The sequence below is a fragment of the Argiope bruennichi genome, chromosome 7 (genome assembly GCF_947563725.1).
Source record: "Argiope bruennichi chromosome 7, qqArgBrue1.1, whole genome shotgun sequence".
Lineage (NCBI taxonomy): Eukaryota > Metazoa > Arthropoda > Arachnida > Araneae > Araneidae > Argiope > Argiope bruennichi.
In genome coordinates, this window is record NC_079157.1 from 29,434,994 (window position 1) to 29,461,100 (window position 26,107).

At 29.9% G+C, this 26,107-nt stretch overlaps 1 protein-coding gene across 1 annotated transcript; it reads right to left on the bottom strand.

The window, feature by feature from the left end:
- Nucleotides 1–4,083: 4,083 nt before the first annotated feature.
- On the bottom strand, nt 4,084–10,524 carry LOC129975871 (zinc finger protein 596-like). The gene is made up of 3 exons (XM_056089126.1): nt 10,243–10,524; nt 8,852–8,954; nt 4,084–5,502 (listed from the first exon to the last, which is right to left on the bottom strand). The coding sequence occupies exon 3, from the start codon at nt 4,951–4,953 to the stop codon at nt 4,132–4,134; it is 822 nt and encodes a 273-aa protein (XP_055945101.1). The 5' UTR covers nt 4,954–5,502; nt 8,852–8,954; nt 10,243–10,524; the 3' UTR covers nt 4,084–4,131.
- Nucleotides 10,525–26,107: the final 15,583 nt, after the last annotated feature.

The following is a 26,107-nucleotide window of genomic DNA, read 5'->3' on the forward strand; positions in this document are numbered from 1 at the left end:
GGATGATTTGACACGTCATCCATTGAATGGCTTCATGGATGATGTGTTAATTTTTTCAAGGAGGAGCATTTGACCCACCTGAGGTTAATTTTGACAGAATTACACAAATTGGAATTTTCTGTCAAACCTGACTAATGTACTATACCAGCAAACAAAATAAAATATTTGAGGCACGTAATAGGGAAAGAAAAACATAGATCAGATGATGAAAAGTTCTTAGCGATACGAATATTAAGCAGCCTTGCTACAAAGAAGGGATTAGAAAGAAGAGTTAGAGATAAATTTAATGCGCTTTTTTAGAACCTATATTCCTAACTAGCCGCCTTTGGCGACCAGCCGGTTCGCCAATCTTAATGCTCTTTAAAATTTTAATAATTAAATATTTTATGTAACTCCTATTTTAATAGCTTCTTCATCAAAATATTTTAAAGCTTCAAATTTTGATAGTCATATAATTCATTCATAATATTATAAAGGCCTTCAGCCATAACGTAATATGTATCTCTCTAATTTTGTTAGCTTCCGTAGAATTTTTGCTTTAAATTAAAGAGGAAAGGATTAATCTGCAATTAATATAATAATATTTTTTACTGAAACAAAGCATTTTTTTTATAATATGATTACTGAAAACTCAGTATTTAAACCTTATGACCACTAAAGAATATCTTTCTTAATTTATGTAATATCTGAAGAAGTTTCCTACAAAATTTTCTCAGATTCATCATGAACAGATCAATTAATTAACAATGTTTAGTTTTAAATGAAAAGCTAAGAAAGTCATTTGAAATAACAGGTCGGAAACATGTTAAGCCTCCAAAACCAAGTCCGCTATCCGTTCAAAATAGAGTTGTCAACAATCAGAACACAGTGCGCATGCGTGAATTTTCAACGCTAATTATGGTAACGAAAATGCGTGAATTTTCTATGCCAGTTGGGGTAACGCTACGCAGATTAGAAATTTTCAACTTCCTTTATTCTGTTTTATTTTAATTCAAAAGTACTTCAGATTGAATCTGAAAGATCGATTAATTAACAATGTTTAATTTTAAATGCATCAAACACTAAGAAAATAAGCAGAATCGTTAGAAATAATCGGCTGAAAATAAGTTAAGCCTATCCTCGTTAACGTGGGGGAAAAAACTGAAGCCTTACTCATTTGGCAGTGGGGAAACGAAAACATTTTTTGGCGGGAAAGTTAGTTTTTAATTAATAATTAAAATTCAAAAAAAGGGACCCCAGGTGCACATTTCCGACCTCCAAGGTATACATGTGCCAAATTTGGTAGCTGTAGGTCGAACGATCTGGCCTGTAGAGCGCCAACACACACACATTGAGCTTATATAAGTATAGATTATGCCGAGATTTCAGCTCCACTCTCTGATTTAACAAAGAAAAATAAATCTAATTTTGTCTCTTGAGAGCCAGAGGAGAAAGTTTCACTTGACAAACTGAAGGAACTTTTATGCGAGATAACTGATTAAGTTACTTTTGATGCCAATTTATTTTTTCAAGAGCATTTGATATATCAGATTCTAAAAGAAATTATAAACCGATAGCTTTTGTTAATGGAAGGTTAAACTCCTCTCAAATATGTTGGCTATTGTTGTAAAAGATACATAAGTAGCGTTATTTGGGTTGAACAAATTTGACACATGAGTCTACGTAGCTTGAGTCGGAATTGATTTCGATAATAATTAATTGAAATACTTGAATCAAGTCATAAATTATCCATTTGGGCTCTGGCATTGCAAAGATGGGGTAATTTTATTAGTAATAGGGCAGGTGTGTAGCATAGAACTGCTGATGCTTTATCAAGATTAAACTAAGCATTTTATCAATTATTTTTTATTTGCTGTCTTAATGTTTCGGGTGAATATTGTCGCAGAGAAGTGTTTTAGTGTAATTACTATATCTCAACAATCAGTTATTTCCCGAGTAATGAGGCATGCACAGTCAAATATATTATTTTGCAATTTGCGGAATATTACGTGTCCAATTAGCAAAGTGTGTAAATAAATAATCCTCGAACTAAAATTGTCATTTCATATCTCCGATCACAGTTCACACATTGGCAAAAATAATTAAAAGAGCTCTCATTACAATTACAATTTATTGGAAAATCCAAGCTGGAAGATACTTTACTCAATATTATAATAATATTCCGAATATTTCTCATAAATGCTATATGCTATACCAACAACAAGAGAAGCCTTTCAAAATTAAAGTTTAAACAATAGCTAATCTGGTTGTCTCGTCTGTTCAGCAAGCGGGATGTAAAGCTATAGACAGTGATAGAGCAATAATAGACTTTGCTCTTAGAAAAAGTAGACGAGCCAAGTTTTTGATAGAAAATTTATTTTATAAATCAATTAATTTTTCAGTAAAAATAATACCGCACCAAAATCATTCTAGTTCTAATTGGAAGTTGATTAGTGTTTTATATTCTGTTCACTTTCATTCGTTATGTGTCCTCAGTTTTATGTAATAAGAACTTACACTTGTCGACGCATATCATAAATGTTGTGTACATGTTAACAATTGACATATGTATAAGAACTTTTGTAGCAAATGTGTTTATTATATTAAAAATATAAATACATTATTTTTTTTATCTGTATCTCATATAATACACAATAATAAACTTATTTCTGCAGAAACTATGTTCGGAGTTTATATAGATTTTTGAGTCTTATGTATTTAAAACTTAAATACCGGAGCGGGTAACTTGTCATAAGCCACAGACGATTGAATCTCACGCCGCGGACTGTAATACTCTTGTAATAAATTTATAATTATAAATACCTTTCAAATAAAAAAAATTAGAAAGAAAACATAAACCCTAATATTCATCGCATACGACCATAAAGTATAAACCTCAAATTATTTGAAAAAATGTCGTCGAAAATAATCATTTCCGAAATAAATTCGTTTGACATCGTCTAATAAAATGGAAATACTTATTCTGGTCTGCATTTGGCTTAAAATTTGACAAATTCCCCCTCACGTGATTTAAAGAATAGCAGTATTAGCAAATCATTTTACAAAACTTTTCTAAAAATTCTACATCCGAATACTTTCTCAGTCATATGCGACATTAATTTTTTTTCACCTGATGCTTTAATACCAGTCAAATCTCTAGATTTTCTCCTTTTGAGTGAGCCAATAAATATATCTTTAAATTTCCATGAAAAAAAAAAAAAACGTTTTATTGATAGCATTACAAACACATAGTTACTCTTTCATATAGATGAAAAAATGCGCTGGTTGGAAGAATGCTTTACAATACATTCGGGTTATCTTTCATATGCGTCAGGGAGTGGTTGCGTCAAGTGCGAGAATAAAAATACATTTTATCAACACTCCAAGCAGTTTTTGTTTCAAAATCTGTTTTCTGAGAAAATCCTTTATTGCGCATTTCGCAGATATACGTTTTCTTTTTTTTTCCCGAATGCATTAGCGAATGTGCCTTTAAATTTCCTTATTGAAAAAGCAATTTATAGTAAATATCAGAAACATACGGTTTCTCATATGCATGCAACAATAAATGCTTTCCTAAATTTATTCTAAGACAAAACGGTATTATTGCACACTTCGCAGGCATATTGTTCTTCATTCGTATGGGTGAATACACGTCTCTTTAAACCTTTCTATTGAGAAATGCAGGTGTCTTGTCTTCTGCCTTAATAAATAAAAAGCAGTGAAAATTATTTTGCAGAATTTAATAAATGATACTTTCAATCACCTGCATTTCTCAGTCTCTCCTAAATACATTCGCAGATGTAAAATTTCAGTATATATCTATTAAGTGTATGTGCAATTAATTATTAATTCCAAAAAAAAAAAAAAAGACCTACAAAAACGACGTTTGCATTTATCATTCATATAAGCTAACAAACGTATCATTAAAACTTTTCTTGGCACAAAAAATTATCTATTTAGACAATGACAAAGGAACGGGTTTTCTTCATATACATTAGTTAATTATACCTTAAATTTATTAGACAAAAAAAAATGTTTTATTACATGTTATGCAGGCAAATGTTTTTATTTTAAATGAATAAGTACAAGTTTCTTCAAAGTTCATCAATGAGAAAAATACTTTATTAAAGATATCACGAACTTCTGTTTCTTTTACGTATGCGTCAATAAATGCTTCTTTAAATGTCCATTCTGAGTAAACGAACAGTTACAGGTGTCACAAAAATAAGGTCTCTCGTTCGTATGCGTACGTAAATGTTTTTTTAAAACTGACATCTGGGCAAAAGCTTTACCGCATAAATCGCAGGAATATGGTTTCTCTTTCGTATGCGTCATTAAATGATACCTTAAAGTGCTCTGATCAGAAAATGTCTTGGAACATATATCACAAACATACGGTCTCTCCTTCGTATGAATCAATAAATGGCGCTTTAAATTTCCATTCTGTGCAAATGAGCGATTGCAGGTGTTACAAATATATGATCTTTCTTTTGTATGTGTCAGTAAATGTTTCCTTAAACCGCACGGATCAAAAAATGTCTTGCAACATGTATCACATATATACGGTCTCTCCTTCGTATGAGTAGCTAAATGCCTCTTTAAATGTGCATTCCGAGTGTACGCGCAATCACAGATGTGACAAATATAAGGTTTCTCTTTCGTGTGGACCAGTGAATGTCTCTTTAAATGTGACACCTTGGAAAATGCTTTATTGCACAACTCGCACGGATACGGTTTCTCTCTCGTATGCGTCAATAAATGACTCCTTAAATTGGCTCGACTAGAAAATGTCTTAGAACATATATCACAAGTATACGGTCTTTCATTTGTATGAGTGGTATAATGCCTCTTTAAATTTTCCTTCAGAGTAAACGCGCGATTGCAGGTTTCACAAATATAAGGTCTCTCTTTCGTATGGGCCAGTAAATGTTTCTTTAAACTTGCCTGATGAGGAGACGCTTCACTACACATCATGCTGACATACAATTTCTCTTTGATAAATGCATATAAATTTCACTCCAAAATGCTTTAATCTGAAAATGGTTTACTGCATTGCAATTTTTCTTTCATGTGAGTTATTAAATGCCTATTAAAATCAGACTTCATAGCAAATCTTTTTATATAAAAGTATAATTTGTAATGTTTCCATTTTTTATGCTTTATGAAATTCACTTGCTCGCGAACAGTTCACCTACATATGCCCTTGACTATATATTGCTGAAATTTTATATCAACAGGTATTTCCAGTGTATATACTAATCAAATGAGTTTTCTCCATTCATAACATTCAGATTTTCAGAAAGTAAATACTCTTGAGGAGTGAGCATTTATTACACTTATTTAATATCAGCCGTCTTGGTCGACTGTTTTGCTCACTAGGCTTATTAGCTGTGAGTAATGTCATTTTTCATAGCTTCCTTTCCACGCAGATGTGAGAGAAATGTTTTAAAATTTAAATTTCTGTTGCATCTCATCTTACTGTTTCGAAGACGGTACATGTTTAGGTTTGTTTCTACAATTTACCTGAAAAAAAAAATTCTTCATTAATATCAGTTTTTGATATAAAACCTTTAAAATTTATATAAGCTTAACACAGTTCAATAAAAGTATATATTAAACGTGGCAAGTTCATTACACAAAAAACGAAATATAATTTTATATTTAAAGGATGTTATAAAAATGTAAAACTCCCGGTCCCTAATTCGATGAATTCACAGCGAAATGAAAATTTTATTGGTTAAATTAGAAATGATATCAAGGTCCAAAAAAAAAAAAATTTTTGTATTTAATTTATGGAACAGGCCTAATAAGATACTACACAAAAACATCCATGATTAAAAATTGTACACCTTTTATTTGGCAGTTAAATATACAACAAAATAATTAAGCCCTATTTAATTTGAAAACTTAAATTATGTTCTAAATAATGTTTGGCAATTGCTTTGATTATTTCCTAATTTCACAATTTTCTTTATCGATTTTTTTTTTTTTTTTTTTTTTTGGACAGAAGAAAATATAGCATTTTTTACATATTTGCAGCATGAAGTAAATTTCCCAAACTGTGTAAAGCATCAGAAGAAGTAACAGTTTTAAATCAGTGTTTTTGCATTACAATTGCTACTATTCATTGGTTCCAATAAATAAATAGTTTCGTTAGCTTCATTTAGACACATAAGCAATCCGTCATCACATATGCCATTAATAACAATGGCAAGTAAAAGGATCAATTTCATACAATTTAGCATTTATAGATCCTCAATTAATTTTGATTTCATCTTTTCATTTAAAATTAATGTATATCCTTTAAAGTTAAAAAAAATGAGAAAAAATTTATGATGCAATGTTTATTAAGTACCTTCAAATTGGTAGTATTAATATTTTAAACAGAAAAATGATACTACTCATTGAATAAAAATACAACATATAAAAAGTACAAAACAGAAAATTACTATAGTAATTTTTTGAAATCAAATCCCTGATTTCAGAAATATTACAGCAATAGAACCACATTACTTGCATGGAAGAAAGTAATATAGAAACCAAGAGTAGATGATAAGTTTCTCCCCCTACCCTTAGCAAAAAAATTTAGATTTCATATTAAAATTTTTCAGTAGCTAACACAGTTTAGTCTAAAAATCAAAAAAACATTTACATTTTTTTAAACATAATGAATTAATTTTCTCATTTATTACCAAAATATGATGCTCTAAAATTTTTTATAATAAATAGCATTTATGATCAATATTTCATAATATTTTGCTTTGTTTTCTGGTAAATCATGGACCGTTTAAATTCATAGAACAATGCATACAAGATACAGCAAACATTTATATCATAATGTGATACATTTCTAAAGCACATTTGCAAAAAAATATAAGAAGATCATCAAGAATTTCATGAATCAAGAAATAAAAATACATAAAAAAAATTCTTCAGCAAATTTAAAAATAAAATACATGAAGACAAAATAATTTGGCGACACAACAAAATTTACTTAGTAGCTATTTACACTTTGCATTAATTTGGCTGTTGTTATTATCATGATAACAATAATAATGAAAATTAATGTTCAAAATTGGAATTGTGTGGAATGTTGTTTCATTAAGGTAGACATATCATCAGTTCAGAAGTTTTATATAAATTATTTATGATCTGGTACTATACCAAGAAATTCTTGTATGATTCAGAATGTGTTTACATCTATCCTGAGAAATCATAGCAATTCAAATAAAAAATTTGGTCTGCAGGTCATTCCATAATATGTTAAGATGAAACTTTATATAAATTGTGGCAGTTATGGCCTTTTAATTTAATTAAGAATTAAACTCCCCACAATCATATAAAATATAGACACATACATAAGATAAAATATCATCATATAAAGTCTAACCAACAGAAATTTTAAACAGAAAAGAATATTTAAATTCTTCGTTAAAAAATCAGTGTAAAGCTTAGAACAATTCAAATATTTAATTATTTTACCACTTATAAGAATATATTTGTTTTCAGATACTATTAATAAATGTTAGCAAACCAATCCCAAAAAAAATCACCGAAGATATAAAGCTTATTGCAATTAATCGTTGCAAAAACAGTAAAGATGGTAACTGTTGATGCAAGTACCTATGTTTATGTAGTAGAATTCCAACAATATTTTATTCAGTAATTATTTGTCACAATTCTGAGAAAATGAAGGCAAAAAGCATTGTTACATTTATTCATTGCGATGCAATTTCAAGATAATTAAGAAATTCCGTTCCATAATAATTCCATTTCTTGACTTTTATATTATACATTTTAAAATGTACAAAATATGTTTTCATAATTACGACATCATATCAAGTTTAATAAATCAGGTAGAGAGAAAATTCATTGCAGGAAGATGCAATTTGTATGTCACTACTATCAGCCGATCATCGATTTTTGTACTTTTATACAATAAACAAAATAATAATGTCATAGAGAGATCAAAATTGCTTCCTACAATAAAATTTCAAAGTTAGTTTATATCAATTATATTATATAGAATATATTTAACTTAAAAACAAGTTTTAATAAGAAATAATAATACAGAAAGAAGAAAGAACTTTGCTTTTTTATCTATACAAAATAGGGTTGCAATTCCTGGAGGATCAAATGTGAACAAACTTTGTAGCATTTTAAGGGAATATAATTTTATAATTTAATTAGTTTTATGTGAGACATATTGTCATACTTAGTCAATTTTAAATCAAGTAGCACTTAAATATGAGAAGATAAATCTAATGATATTTTTTTCCCATGCTTTGAAATTCATTTATAGATCAGTATGATCTATTTATTTTTTTCAAATAGCAGACTAACAAGATCGCAACTTTGCATAATTTCAATAATTTGCATATTTTATTTATTTAATTTTTGCCTTTTTAAAAATAAATGAGTATATATATATCTATACACACACACACAAGAGATAATGAAACCATCTTGAAGGTGACCTCCAAATGAATATTTAAGTTTATCATAATATATGTTCTTTAAAAATTCTTTATACCATGTTTATATATTTAGCCTATTTAAATTTAAAAATCTGAAGTCAGTGAGAAGAGCAAAATTTGTATCACTTATGAATTAATACAGAACTCAATTCAACATTGATAACAAAACAAAAAAATTAATAAGAAAATTTTATAAAACAATTAGTTCTAAGGGTGTCAGTTTAAACACTGCAAAATTTATTCACTGTAAATAGTTTCGACTAAGAAAGTTGAAAGAATGCATAATAATTCAAAATAATTAATTTTTGTAGAAATAAGCATTTTATGTAATGAGATATTATTATAATAGGCACATGGCAAAATTATTTATTCAAAATATTTGAAAAAATACTTACTTGCTTCACCATATTTTATCCATAAAACTTATTTAAACTGGACCAATAATTTCTTCCAGAACATATTCATTTTAATCAATACAGTTGAACTTGCATATTTTTGCTGAAAGGATAAGAAATTAAAGTGAGTTACCTTTAAACAAATTTACAATAGCAATATTAATAACAAGATGACAGAATAAAATTAATTTTTGGACGAAGTTCTGTTCTACTTTTGAAATCAATATGGATTATCCTACAAGCAAAATTTTCCTGTATTTCAAGATGAAAACCAAATTGTCATCAGATTTAAAGTTAGAAAGTAATTTCGTGAAAAAATGGCAGAAATTTAAACAAAGATTATTCATACAATTAGAAGCTTCACGAAAAATAAACCAGAAAACCTAAAAGCTTTGCTGTTATACACAAAGGGTGACAAATGTTTTGATAAATATATGCTTTGGTTTAAATACTGAGTATTCAGAAAAATTCAACATGCTAATAAAAAATTTTGATAATTATTGCTCAGTTAAGAAAAATACCATTATTGTTAGATATAAATTATTTCTGTCCAAATTTAAAATGAAAAAGTTGATTCTTTCATCATTAATTTAAAATTCTTAAATTTTAATTTTGAAATGCATGTAGGAAACTTAATATGAGACATTTTGATTATTCATATAAAAGATATTACTATTAAACAAACCTTTAATGAACTGGATCCATTTTTAAATCAAGCTATACAATACTGTACAGCAAAAAAATCTAGAAACCAGCAAATTCATACAATGAATTATTAAGAAACATATGCCATTCTCCATTCCATGAAGAAGAAAAAAAACATTTAATCTACTATAATGAAATGAACGAATAGCATTTGAAGACTAAAATAAATATATACCTATGTTAAAAAGTCAAATGTCCAATAGTTTTATAACAAAGATACAGTGATAACAACTTCAGTTGATACTAATCAATAGGACTTAGGTACTGTTTTTTTACAAGATGGCATATGCATTTTTCTCATTACCTGTAACAATGTAAAAGTATAGTCAAAAAGAAAAAGAACTCTTAGAAATATGACAGGTTATAAAAAAAAAATCCTTATTATGTATATGGAACTAAATTTGTGATAAAAACAGACCACTAATTTAGTTAGTAGTATTATGCAGTAGTTGATTGGTTTTATATAGAAATCAACTTATAAACTCTCACTGAGACTGCAACAAATGGTGCTAGAGTTAGTTATTGAAATATAATTTCCAATTGGAGTATGTGCTTGGTAAAATATTGCAATGTTTAGCAAGAAATCCATTAGAATGCAATAAAAAGTACAAGCTTTCAATGAGGAAACGAATAATTATATTAAGAATAATCAATTAATTACAAAAGAATAATTAAAACTTAGTTACCATTATTTCATTATCAAATAACTGGGCATTTACGGCTTCAAACATTTAAAATTACGCTCAGGAATTAAGAGATAATGACGAGCCGAACTAAAAAGATCAGAGGAAAGCCACGGACTAGAATAACTTCGGTCAAATGAGAAATGTAATCGTACATATGATTGGTTAACGTGCTAGATCACGGCTAAGATGATTGATTGTGTATGTTTAAATTTCCGAAGAGTGTTTCAGTTCCGGATCTTCAAACGAAAAACGATTTCGAATCCGCACTTAGATACGGGGTTTGGCGTGGATAGTAACTGGGTTTTGGGTGAATCCTAGCACATCCCAACTCTTGGCGTCTTTTTGGATCTCGCCAAACGAGTGGCGACAACGTCGCCAATGTAGCAACCTAGACGGATTTTTTTTATTTATTTTATTTTTTTATTATATTTATTTTACTTTTATTATATTTATTTTATTTTACTTATTATTATTTCTGGCCTTCAAATATCGTTTTTATATGAAAAATAATAATAATTACAAATATTCAATTAGTAGTCAACTTGGCGAGATTTCAAATAAGTCGCCAAAAGGTGGCCCATCTAGAATTTTACATCATCTCAATTATTAATTTTTGTACTTTCTTATAATAAAAAAGATGATTGCAGTGAAAGATCAAAATGGCTTTCTAGCTTAAAATTTCAAAGTCAATTTATTCTAAACTAAAAAAATTTGTTCCAAATGTAAATGTAATGTCCTGTTATATTTTAAGAAAGTGAATTCCATCAAATGCTCAACAAATATTGATAAAAATTAATAAAATAAAAAGAAGAAATACCTGTTGAAATTCAAAAAAATAATATCTTATTCTCTATTTTATGAAATATCCTGTTTGCAGCTCTGTTTTTAAAAAATTAGAAGTTTATTAAAATTCTTATGTTTTATTAATGTTTTATTTAAATTATGTTTAATGTTTTATTAAAATTCTTATAAGAATTTTTTTAAAAATGAGAAAATATATTCTTTTCAGAATAAAAAAATTCAATTAATGGTAATTATGCATTAAACACATGGGATTGACGAACTTACTGGGTGTATGTGTTTTGATTGTTAAATTGGTCAATAGTGTCAATTAAAATATATTCTTATGAGTGGTAAATTAATTTTACCCTACTTCTAATTATTCTAAACTTTACATTGATTTTTATATTTAAGAATTTGAATATTCTTTTCTGTTTGATATTTCTGTCGGTTAGACTTTATGTATGCATATGATATTTATATCTTATGTATGTTTCATATGATTGTAGAGGTTTATTTCTAATTAAATTAAAAGACTATAATTGCCATAATTGAGTTAAAAATTTATCTTATCATATTTCATGGGATGGCCTGTAGACCAAATTTTTTATTTGAATTCTTATGATTTCTCAGCATAAATGTAAACCATATACTAAATCATACAAGTATTCCTTAGTATAGCGCCATAAATAATATACAATTTAAGAATTGACAATATACTAGCTTTAATAAAATAACATTCCACAGATCTAATTTAGAATATTAAATTTTATTGTTTTCTCTTACACATAATAATGACAGCCAGATTACGACAAAGTATAAATAGGTTAAGCAAACATTTGCCAGATATTTGAATGTTGCCTTATTCAAGGGGACGAGGATAAATAAACATATTGGCATCAGTCAGCATATAATACTGACACAAACTAAAAAATAATTAGGAATTTTGGAACTTTTTTTTTCCCTTCATGATTGATATTATAGTCAAACTATGATGTATTATAAGATGCTACAGTATTATAGTGTAATTCTTAATATGCATATTATGTACAAAAAGATTAATTTGATAATATGATAAGTGTAAAAAAATAAAGATGTTTTTTAGAGAAAGTGTAATAAGGCACTGTAATGCAATAAATTGTTTTAAAAAATTATAAAAGATTTGTCAACCTTAATAAATTTCTCATTTTAAATCCATGAAAATTTTGTTATGTCTCAAAAATATTCTGTGTTCATGTATTTCATTGCTAAGTTGGCTGGAGAATTTTTCTTTTGATATTTTTATGTTTTGAATAGTAAACTTTTTGATAATTCTTACATTTTTTGCAATATGTACTTTAGAAATATACCACATTACGATATAAATTTTTGCCATATCTTGTAAGCATTGTTTTATGAATTTAAACTAGTGTATCACTTACAGGAAAATAAAATAAAATGTTAAAACAGATCGATAAAAGTTTAATAAAAGAAGTATTGAAAAACGTTAAGTAATATTAATCAAAATTATTATTTATTATAAAATTTATGAGAACATCATATCTTGATAAAAGGTGAGAAAATCGTTTCATTATGCCAAAACACATATAAATGCTTTTTTATTGTCAGACTAAAACAGAATTATTGAAACTACTAAAAAATTTTGATACAAATTCTGAATGTTTCTGTTGAGAAAAGGGGTAGAAATTTATCATCTATCCTTGTTCTCTACAATTTGCAAATAGCGATTGTCAATTGCTGTTATTTTTCTGAAACCACGGATTTCATTTCAGAAATTTATTATAATAATTTTCTGCTTTATTTTTTCATATAGTAACATTCCCCGTTTCCCAGTACTGATAAAACATTTACAACCAGCTGTGTCGTCGCTGTTAATTACTAAGCCCCTCGAGATAGCCAATTGGTGGATCTTTTCACCTGGGTGGTCCCGCATCTGTTCATCAGCGACTACAGTGAAAGACCACATGTGGGAATTCCTCGTCCAAGATATATTGAGAGTACCTTCAAAGAGATACGAATGTCCAAATATCTGGATGCTAAATGTTTCTCGTTGTGAAAGGACTATGATAACTCCGTGTTCCAGAATAGTCAGTTATGAAAGGTGCATCATTAAAGGACCTTCCCACGACCGGCTGAGGGAGCATATTGCTGAGCCCCAATTGGCCGAAAGAGAGCTCAAATGACCAAAGTAAATTAAAAGGCGGAGATTGTCGCCGAAATAAAGTGCGGAGTTTTTTAAGGAGAGGAGAAGAAACGAATTGCAGGAGACTGTTGGACTACGCCCACGAGTTCGAAGTCCGAGAACTACGCCTGGAGTGGTCGTGTTGTCAAACTGTTAGTTCCCTGTAGTGTTGTTTCTCCGTATTGATGGTGAACTGAGTTTCAAGATAAACCTTCGGCTTCGACTGTTGTGTCTCCTACTGCAGATGTAAATAACTATTTATTTAACCAAGATTAGAGCAAGTTGTTCTTTTGTATATATAGAGCTGTAAAATAAAGAATTGTCTGGAAATTCTGCTTCGTTATTTGATCAGTCTAGATCAAGACATTACAATATATTGTATTTTTATTCACTGAGAAGAGTAATTTTTCTGTATGAAATGTTAATACTACCTATTTAAAGGATCTTAATGAACGTTGCGCAATTATTATTTCTCATCCCCCCTTTTTTTATTCTAAAGATATATGTTAATTTTAAATAAAGAGATGTAATCAAAGTTAATTAAAGATTTATAAATGTTAAACTATATGAAGTTGATCCTTTTGCTTACCATTGTTATTTGGTTTATTTATTTCAAAATATTAAAATGTGGTTTCAAAATGAAATGGAATTGAATATAATTCATATATGTTACTCGTCTGTGTATTTGAATTGATAAATATTTTTGAATGAAGGGAATATTTTTGAGCTAGTATAAAAATAATTCCAGTGTTTAATTATTGTTGAAGATACTCTAAAAACGTTTTTACTTTCTGGGATACTATTTAAGTATTAATTTCCGACTCACATTATTTGAAGATTTATATTTAAATCTTTTTTTTTTGTTTGTTTTTGAAGACGTATCTCTATACTATAGTTATTCATCTGAAAATTTCTTCCTTATCTAGTGCAAATTGTCCATATGTGATGGGTAAACTGTTTGCTACTTTGGTGAAGTAAGAACAATATCTCCATTAGTGGCTAGAAGAGAACTTGAATCGTAGCTTCCAGATGTATAAAAGTACTTATGTTCTGTTAAAGTAATTATTATGTCATCTGATGACAATTACATCTTGTCACCCATGATAATAGATTTTTAAGAAACTAGTGTATCAATTTATTTATGTGTTTAATCATGCATACACAATATTTTTAATCATTCCTCAAATGATTTAGATTACAGTTTATACAAGTTTTGAAACAAAGAAGTTTAAAGACACATTTATTGACTCAGAAGGAAGAGTTTAAAGCGGCATTAACTGCCACATACGAAACAGAAATTATAACTTTGTGAGAGATACAGTAAAGCGTACACTCAACAGAGAAATTCAAAAAGATATTTACTGACGCATTCAAAATAAGGAACCATACGCTTGCGATAACCATAATAAAGTATTTTCTGATCGGAACACTTCGAAAAGACACGCAATACGCATATGAAAGAGAAGCCGTATGTTTGTTGTACCCGCAATAACGCATTTTCAGGGATGGAAGGTTTAAAAAGACATTCACTGATACATACGAGTGAGAAACCATATTCCAGCCAGGTATGCAGCAAAACGTTTGTTCAGCAAAAAATATTTAAAAAGATATTTATTGACTCATACGAAAGGGAAATTTAAAGAGACATTTAATGACGCATTCAAAAGAGAAGTAGCATGTCTGTAATATCTGCAATAAAACGTTTCCTCAGAATGAATGTTTAGTGAGACATTTACTGACACACACGAAAGAGAAACCATATGCTGTTATGTACTATATTATAAAGCAGTTTCTGATTGGCGATCCATAACGAGACATTTATTAAGCGATGGAGAAATCGTATCTTTGTGATTTTCTTATAAAGTATTTTTTGAGTGAAAATATTGTTATGATATATTGGCGTATACAAATGAGAAGGTACGAAAGTAATTTTTATATATTTTTTTAATTTTTAATTAATTACACATACTATGAAGGTAGATGAACACATACATTTTATATCTGCAATGTATTAGAACTTATCCTCTCGTCTTTTGAAAGTATCATTTATTAAACTCTGTAAAATAATTTAGACTTATTTTTATTGATTCATCCAGAAGAGAAGACTCGTCATTTGAACAGTGAATTAGTTTTGGGGGCAAAAATAAACAATCGATAGATATGAATGAGAAGCCACAGAAAGCCGATAAAGTAGAAATATGTAATAAGTACACTAACTGAAATGAACATTCATTGCAAAAAGAAATTCCTATATAATTTGGCGTGTTTCTGAGGGACCCCTCGATCTACATAGCAACGGTATGAAGACGCAGAATTAAGTTACAACCAACGCTAAAAAAGAAAGAAAAGAAAATCTTTATATATTTTATTTGCACACTGAAAAAGACAATTAATTTGTTTCTTCATTTCTTATCATTTGCTTTTAATATAATCTATGTGTGTGTGTGGGGGGGGTCCCTACACTTCTTCCCGGAAGAAAATTATTTTCATCATTTTTACGAATGTAAGTAATGAACAACATCGCTTGAAAAAAATGCAAGAAGGCGTTTAATTTTTTTGATTAATGAATTGATTACATTTATGGAACTTATGTAATCTTCTATTTGTTTTAAAGTTTAACCTCAAGCGTAAAGATTCATGAAAAAAAAAAGGCAAGTGTATTGAAACAATGAACCAAAAAAAATGCGCTACTTACAAAAAAAAAATATATATTAGAAATTTAAAATCATGAAATAAAGATATGAAAAAATTTGATTACAAGTAATATTTCCTGTGAACAAACTGGTTGGCCACTACACTAATGTTGAATAAGTGTAATAAGCGCTATATTCATCAAAATCACAGAAAAAAGAAAACTCACGTGATTGTCAAATCCAATGCAAATATCTGTTGACTTCTGCAAAATTTTATCCATACATTTGTGGCAGATCTTTTATTTGGAACTGAATTTCATGAAGCATAAAAATTATACACTATTTAGATAGAACTTTTACATTCAAAGGTTTTCTATTCAAAGCATATTTTCAAAAAGCATTCAGTAAGTCTCGTGAATGTAGAGTAGTGAAGCACTTTAGTAAACCATTTTGAAATCAAAACAGTTTGAAGTGAAATATATTCTGGTTTATTACAGAGGAATTGTATGTCTGTGAGATTCGCTGTGTAGCATCTTCTGACATTTATTGATACATAGCAAACAACAACAGTATGTTTGTAATGTGTGCAGTAACATGTTTTCTCGGAAGGAACATTTAAAAAAAATTTACTGATGCGTGCGAAAGAGAAACTGTACGAAACTGAAGCATCTGCAATAATTTGTTTTCTCAGATAAGAAGTTTAAAGACACATTTACTAACTCATACGAGAGAGAAACCATATGTTTGTGAGGTTTGCAGTAACGCGTTTTCACATGAGGGAAATTTAAAGAAACATTTGTTGACTCATACGAAAGAGAAACCGTATCCCTGAGGGATGTGCAATAAAGCATTTACACAGCAAGGAAGTTTAAAGAGACATTTATTGATCCATATGAAAGAGAAACCGTATGCTTGCGGTAAGTGTTACAAAGCATTTTCGGATCAAAGTACCTTAAGAAAACATTTACTAACCTATCGAAAGAGAAGCCATATGTTTGTGATATCTGCAACTACACATGTACTCCTCAGGAACATTTAAACAGGCATTTATTGACTCATATGGAAGAGAAATTGCCTGTTTGTAGTATCTGCAATAAGGAGTTTACTCAACAAAACAGTCGACGAAGAGGACTGATATTAAATAAGTGTGATAAATGAGTATTTACTTTCTGAAAAACTGAATGGTACAAATGAAGAAAACTCATCTGATTGGCATATAAATTGCAGATACTTCTTGACACATGTAAAATTTCAACCGTCTGTAAGTGTGACATATATAGTTGAACATTTTGTGTACAAAAATATAAATATTACAAATTGGTCTTTTATATGAAAAGATTTGCTATGAAGTCTGATTTTAATAGGCATTTAGTAAGTCATACGATAGAAAAATAATTCAGTATTACAGTAAACCATTTTCAGATTAAAGCATTTTTGGATGAAATTTATACGTATTTATGGCAGAGAAATTGTATGTTAGCGAGATGTATAGCGAAGTGTCTTCTCATCAGGAAAGTTTAAAGAAACATTTGCTGGCCTATACGAAAGAGAGACTATATATTTGTGATTCCTGTAATCATTCGTTTACATTGAAAGGAAATTTAAAGAGGCATTTATTGACTCATACGAATGAGAGACCGTATATTTGTGATATATGTTCTTAAACATTTTCTGATCGGAGCACTTTAAGGAATCATTTACTGACAGATACTTTACATACGGAAAAGCAATCATATCCCTGCGAGTTGTGCAAGAAAGCGTTTTACAAGATGTCACATTTAAAGAGACATTCACTGACGCACATGAATGAGAGACCTTATGTTTGTGACATCTGTTACTCTTCGTTTACTCAGAATGCAAAATTACAGAAGCATTTATTGAAGCATACGAAAGAGAAACAATAGTTTGTGATTTCTGCAATAAAGCTTTTTTTTATCGATGAAATGTGAAGATACATGTACTTATTCATTTAATATAAAATTCTTATCTTGCATAATCTATACTTATATAAAGCTCAACATGTGTATGTGTGTGTTGGCGCTCTACAGACAGTTACCAAATTTGGTACATGTATACCTTGGAGGTCGGGAATGTGCACCTGAGGTCCCTTTTTTTTTGAATTTTTAATTAGAATTTTAGTTATTATTTAAAAACTAACTTTCCCGCCAAAAAAATCTTCTCATTTTCCCCACCGCCAAATCAGTAAGGATTCAGTTTTTCCCCCCACACTAATGAGGCTAGACTTAAAATTTTTCGGCCGATTATTTCAAACGATTCTGTTATTTTCTAAATGTTTGATGCATTTAAAATTAAGCATTGCTAATTAATCGATCTTTCAGATTCATTCTGAAGTACTTTTGAATTAAAATAAAACAAAATAAAGGAGATTAAAAATTTTAATCTGCATAGCGTTATCCCAACTGGCGTAGAAAAATTCATGCATTTACGTTACCGCAACTGGTGATGAAAATTCACGCATGCGCATTGTGTTCTGATTGTTGACAAATGTTATCAACGGATGCCGACTTGATTTGAATTATTTTTATTTTAGTTGCATGTTTTTATAATTAAATTGTATTTATATTAGTTAAAAAATTTTTTTATGCTTATAGTTTTAAGTACATACTTTTTTAAGTAGTTTTTTAAAACTTGTTTTCAACCGATTGTTTTAAGCAATTCGTTTTATTTTCTTAGTGTTTGATACATTTAAAATTAAACCTTGTTAATTAATCGATCTGCTCATGATGAATCTGAGAAAATTTTGTTGACAAATTCTTGAGATATTACAAAAATTAAGAAAGATATTCTTTAGTGCTCATAAAGTTTAAACGCTCAATGACTCTGTTTTCAGAAATCATATTATAAAAAAATGCTTTGTTTCAATAAAATTTTTTATTATATTAATTACTGATTAATCCTTTCCACTTTAATTTAAGGCATAAATTCTTAGGGAGCTAACAGAAATTTAGAGCGATACATATTAAGTTATGGCTGAAGGCCTTTATAATATTATGTGTGAATTATAGGATTATCAAAATTTGAAAATATTTTGATGAAGAAGCTATTAAAGTAGGAATTGCATAAAATATTTAATTATTAAAATTTTAAAGAAGATTATTTGGCGAACCGGCTGGTCGCCAAAGGCGGCTAGTGTGTAATATAACACATGCGTCGATAAGTGTAAGTTTTTAATTCATAAAACTAAGGACACATAACGAATGAAAGTGAACAGAATATAAAACACTAATCAACTTCCAATTAGAACAAGGATCATTTGGTGTGATAATATTTTTACTGAAAAATCAATTAATTTATAAAATAGAATTTACATCCTTACCAAAACTTGATCGTCTACTTTTTCTAACAGCAAAGTCTTTTATTGCTGTATCAATATCTATAGCACTACATCCTGCTTGCTGAACAGACCAGACAACAGGATTAGTTATTGGTTGAACTTTAACTCTGAAAGGCTTGCATTTGGTATAGCAGTTATGAGAAATATTCAGAACATTATAGTATTGGGTAGAGTATCTTTCAGCATGCATTTTACAATGAATTGTAATTGTAATGAGAGTTCTTTTAATTATTTTTGCAAATGTGTGAACTGTGATCGGAGATATGAAATGACAATTTTAGTTCGAGGAATAAAGGATGTTTTTGGAATAAAGGATGACGATGTTAGTTCGAGAATTATTTATTTACACACTTTGCTAATGGGACAGAATACAGTAAAACATGTAAATACATAAAAAAATATCAGATCCTCTTTTTTCTGCCCTTTGTAGGCTCCTTTTTCTCTCCCGGCTCTCCTCTGTCTCTTTTTCTCTACCCCTTCCTCTTTGCTTGGCGACTCACTTTATTCACCAGATTTTCAGAAGGAGGGCCAGATCGTATCGACGCCTTACACGTCCCGCTTAAGATTATACTTAACTCTCTGTGGGTGATTTTACAACTATACCTAAATGAAACAATGGTAAACACTACAATATACATTATAAATAAGAAGATCATAACATATAATACAAAAGTTCAATTCCTTAATTAAAGTAGACGTTTTCTGCCCGTTATATAGAATCCAATGAAAAAACATATTGTACTCGAGGAAACAGCAACTTCAGTATTTAATTATTGTACCGTAAATCAGAACCAGATCAGTGATGTCTCATTACTCAGGAAATAACTGATTGTCCAGATATTGTAGTTACTTACACACGAAAAAACATATCGTTGATATTATTTCTACAAAACCTTAATACAACAAATAAAAACAATTAATAAAATTCTTAATTTTATCTCGATATAGCACTAGAACTTCTATGCTGCATACCTGGCTTATGTGTAGTAAAATTATCCCATCTTTGCAATGCCAGAACCAAAATGGTTAATTTAAGACATTTGGTATGGTGTGATTAAGATATTTCAAAGAATTACTATCCGAAAAAATTTCGACTCTATCCCAGTAGATTCCTGTATCTAATTTTTTCAACCCAAATAACCCTTCTTATGCATCTTTTACAACACTAGCCAATGAATTTAAGTGGAATTTAACCTCTGACTAGCAAAAGCAATCGGTTTATAATTTTCCTTAGCATCTTGTTGAATTAAAAGTCTATTTACTTTATTATCTGATGCGTCATAATGTTCTTGAATAGGTAGATTGGTATCAGAAATGGTTAAATCAGTTATTTCATATAAAAATTCATTTAATTTGTAAAGTGAAGCTTTCACCACTTACTCTCAAGAGACAACATTAGATTTATTTTTCTTAGTCAAATCAGAGAATGGTAGGTAGGTATGTAGGGTTTATTGGCACAAGAGCCATGTGAGGTCATACCTGCGCCATTCATATGGTTTAATTTAAGAGCACATTAATATGAACCCAATAAATGACTTATAAATTAATACCAACTGAGATAAAATGCACAAAATAAAAACGATGTAGCAATCAACTAATAAAATTTTAAAATTTCTGAGTCACAGAAAGAAAATAATTTTGAAACAAAGTTAAAATGTGAGGTAAATGATACAACTCCATAATGAAGCACTAACAGACATTAAAAGGTTGAAAAGCAGCATATGCAAGGAAAAAAGATGAATAGGTTTTAAAAATGTAAAGATATTTGGGTGGTATTTCTCACCCACCAAGTCGGTTAGAGTTACGGATGATGTATTGAAAAAGCTGACACGAATGGAATGGTAAGCAGAGCATTCAATTAAAATATGCTTAATACTTAAATCAACATGACACATTGGTGCCCTTTTGCCAAAGATCAGATGTTTGTGAGTACAGCTCGTATGTCCTATACGGAGGCGTGTTAGCTTGTCATCTAACACACGTATAGGAAGAGGCGGCCACATAGCAATGGACGGCATGACAGAGTGCAATTTATTGTGGGTCAATAGATCTCACGTTTTTTTTGCCAAGCAAATAAAAGACGACACGCCAATGATTTCTTAACATCACAGTTTGGAAGTTCTTGGTTTAGGAAAGAGGTTGCAGATTTAGATAAAGAATCCGACAGCTCATTCCCAGAGATACCAACATGACTTGGCACCCGGCTAAAAATGACATTAAAACCGTCGATTTTCAAAAAACTCAAAGTAAACAGAATTCTATTAGCAATCGGATGCATCTTATTGTGGTAGGGAGAAACAGTTTCTAATGCACTCATGCTATCGGTATAAATGATAAAATTTCAGTGAGCCAACGAGGAAATTTCCTGGAGAGCATAAAAAATAGCCACTAGCTCAGCAGTAAATACAGAACAGTACTTATATATACGATAGCTCAGAACACCAGATGGGAGAACAATGCCACAACCAACATGATCAACTGATTTGAAATCATCAGTGAATATTGGTGTAAATGAAGAATACCGACAGCGATGATAGTTAAATAGCTGTTGATAAACAACTGGGTAAGTTGAATTTTTGTAGAATCCCGAGAAGGGATTCTGAAAGGAAAATTTTGGGATATTCCAATGTGGAAAGGAAGAAAAATCATGCGATTTTATGGAAACATCATTAATATCTAAATCATGGAAAATTACTTTGATCCTCTCAGTGAATGGGAGAATGTGAGAGGAGCGGACATCATAGAGCCTTCGAAGACCAACTGGTAAAGTTGTTTGGGAAATAGGATGATCTGAAAGAGACTTTGTTCGAAAATGATAAAGGACAGATAAATTCTTTCGTCTTAGATAAAGAGGTAATTGGTAACAAATAGCACACAGGCTCTCTACCAGAGAGGTTCGAAATACCCCCGAGCAGATCCTTAAAGCAGAATGATGAATGGTATCCAAATGCCGAAAACAGACGCACGGGCTGAACAGTATATCATATAACCGTAATCTAATCGGGAGAGAATTACTGCTTGGTAAATATGGAGTAGGGAGGTTCGATCAGCTCCCCAAGATGTTCTGGATAGTACCTTCAAAATATTCAAGAACTTCTCACACTTCTTCCTCAGGTATAAGATATGAGGAAGAAAAGTCAGTTTATGATCGAAAATCACTCCCAAAAACCGTATCTCGTTCACAACAGAAATAGAAACATTCTCAATGCAAATATTCGGATTTGGATGAATCCCTCTCTTCCTGCAAAAATGTAAACAGCGACTCTTCGCAGGAGAGAGAGAATATTCATTGCTACTGCACCATGTCACTACTTTATTCACGGCATTTTGAAATTGCTTCTTAATTAGGCTCATGTTCCTACCTTCATAAGAAATCTGCAGATCATGCACGTACAAACTACAAGATACAGAAGAAGGCAAATGATTAAGGGTTTGACTGAGATGAAGAATAATGAGTGTGGCACTGAGGACACTTCCCTATGGAACTCCCTCAGTTTTGAATAAACTGATCAGAATAAAAGTTCAGTAAACGAACTCTAAAAGTCCGATGTGATAAAAAAAATGTGTAAAAAAATTGGCAGGTTTCCCCTAAAACCAAAGTTAAAAAGTGTTGAAAGTATGCCAAAGCGCCAAGCACGTTCATATGCTTCCTCAATATCGAAGAATATGGAGATAAGATGACTCCTTCTGACAAATGCATTGCGTATCTTGGTTTCCAGCAGTACGAGGTTATCGAAAGTAGATCTACCCCTACGGAAACCACTCTGCAACGGAGAGATGCATCCTTGTTTTTCAAATTCGCGTACGAGTCGAGCATTGACCATGCGCTCAAAAGTCTTGCAAAGGCAGCTCGTCGGAGCTATTGGCCTGTACGCAGAGGCTTGGAGGAATCCTTTCCAGGTTTTAGAATTGGAATCACAATAGCTTCGTGCTATTGTGAAGGGAACTTCTGCTCAGTCCAAATTCTGTTGAATATCTCTAACAGATTAAAAAGGGAAGTGGTATTCGAATGGCGAAGTATGTTATAGGTGATTCCATCTGGCCCTGGTCTAGTATCAGTAACTTGATACAAAGCCATTTCCAGTTCCGACATCTTAAATTCACAATTGTATGCGAGGTTTCTTCTAGCATTGAAACCCAAAGGCAACCGTTCCGCGCGATTCTTAATTCCCTGGAAATCATGACTATAAGAATCTGTTGCTGACAAAAATCAGAGAATGAAGCTGAAATCTTGACATAATTTTTAATATAGGTTCTAAGAAAGCTCATTAAATTTAGCAATAAATCCTTTCTTTGTAGTGAGTAGCTAATCTTCGTGTCGTCAAAACCTTTCCTATATCTGAACCATGCTTTTCTTCCCTTATTACATGTTTTAAATATTTTATTTTCTTTGCTGCGATAGTAGATTTTCGAAATCTTACAGAATATCCCAATTTGTCTAATTCCGTCAAAATTAACCTCAAGTGGGTCAAATGTTTCAGAAAAAAATTACCACGTGCCATGAAGATATAAATTTTGGCGAATCCGTGCTGGATGATTATTGATACATGACCTGTTGATCTTGCCTGTGTGAATATTTGTCAATAATTCTTTCTATATAGCATGTTTATTAAGATAAAATACTTGTTCCGGCACTAACACACTACTCAGTAATTAAAAAGAAAAATTCAGTTTGCATTTAGCTGAATGCCAAAATTTTATTGCTGGTTTTCGGCATATAGTGTTATAAATATAATTATTATAAATGTTTTAATGATGATTCTGTTAATTTAATTTAACCTTGTTCCTTCAAATGAAATACATACCTGCAATCATCGGAAACAGGATATATGATTTTTTCTGTATTGATTATGCAAGGCATGTTTCAGGATATTGTAGAGAAAAGTTATTTATCCAGTGAAATGTGACTTTATAGACAAATAGTGTCAAAACTTTTTAGTTCTTTTCCAAACTTCTGTATTAATGGCGTACTGTTGACAAACGTTTAACTTAAATCCATGCCTGTGAAAAAATTTAACTTTAACCACATATCGTTGTCAAATTATTTCAACAGACTAATTTAGCATCTTCGGTGAGTAACATTTGGTTGCTATACACATGACATTTTTAGTGATTATTTTGTGGTATGTGATTTACACACAAGTATCTAACATTTTCTGTTTTTCATCTGGTATTACCTTTTATATTAATAATATCTCCTTTCCTATTTTGTATATTTTTATAGAAACTATATTTTAGAAATTGTATTGCACTTTTATTTTAAATTTGTTTTGTGAAAATTCCTAGCAACCAATTATTGTCCAGATTTCATCCTGGGAATAGTGATATTAGCCATACACATATTAATTGGGAATATATAGTATCAATCTCTTATATTAATAGTATCTGGCTTATTTGCATGATATTAGCGAATGCATTCAATAGATTAACATGACATCTTTTGGCAATTTATTGTTGGTATGCGGCTAATACAGAAGTACAAATTATTCAGTTTTGAAATGTTGATCCATTTTATTAAAAATAAGCTGTTTTCTTTTATTAAAATACTGTTACTTGCGTCTTATTTTAGAATATTCATTTTAGGTTCATTATGTTTTGGAATTTTATAAAAAAAAATTCAAGAATTCAAATACAGAGTTTTAATTATAAATGTGTAATTTAATTTCTGAGAAGTTGGCCTTTTTAAAAATTATAGAATTAAAGTTACTGTATGTAGGCTAAGTGTTATTGTATTCAGGTTGCTATAATTATTGCTAAATATCACATTCTCCTTCAATTGTTATAATTAAAGAGAGGTTTTCTATTTTTATTAATAGAAATTACTTTAATGAAAAAATAAAACATAATGATAAAGTAGATTACATGAAAATACTAATATGATATCATGTAAATAAAGTAACATAAAAGATAATTTAATAATAGAGAGAAATAAAGGAGAGAATATATTGTGGAAAAGATGTGCTTTTAAAAAAAAACTATTGAATTAAAATTTTAATTTTGAAAATAAGTTTCTTTTATATATTGCTTGATAAAAAAACAGAAGTAGTGTATTTAAGTTATATAAGATCTATGAGGAAGTCATCTATTAAAAAGCTTTTAGACAAAAACCAAACACGTATATACTCAAAAAAAAAAAAAAATGTAAGTAAAATTTGTATTTACATGATAAATCTTTTTTCAACCCATTCAAACATAGGATAACAAACCTTCTGTTCATAAAAGCTCATATTTCTTTTTCTTTTCTTTTTTTTTTTTCTTCTTCTTCTTTTTTCCTTTTTTGCATTTACTTTGAGAGAGAATCAAAACTTTCTCTAATATACATTAAACTATTTTGCTTGAAAAATGTTGTCATCAAAATCCATAAACCAAAGTGAAATGATATCAAAAATCTAAAGAGAATAGAGACAAAAAAATTAAATTGTTCCCTCTTGTATAATGCATGGACGGAAACTTGGAGTCAAATAGCTTCTGTCGAATGTCTTTTATTCAAAACTGTGGCTTTGTTCGACTCCTAGTATTTTGAAAACCCCTGACTGATTTGGAGATCGCAGATAATACATGCATAGTATCTGGCCTGAAATTATCTTAAGCCAGAGCAGCATAGCTATAAAAGGGCTTTCCTTTTTTCTGAAGTGGCAAGATCTTGATTTAATTTGGAGAAAGTGTCAAAATGACTCCGTTACCATTCAAAGGCTAGATTACGTTACTGTTAGGATGTGACTCGCGAAGGATGACACGATATATTTAATAAAAATGCTAAATTCTTGCCAAAAGTTATGACAAGTTTATTACAGAATAGACAACAAACTTTGGGGTAGACCATTCCCGCTGGTTTATTATTCTGTTGAGCTTGAGTTCACTAAGATTACTTGAGAAAGTTTTCATTTTAATTGATAAGTTTGTCAATTTTTATAG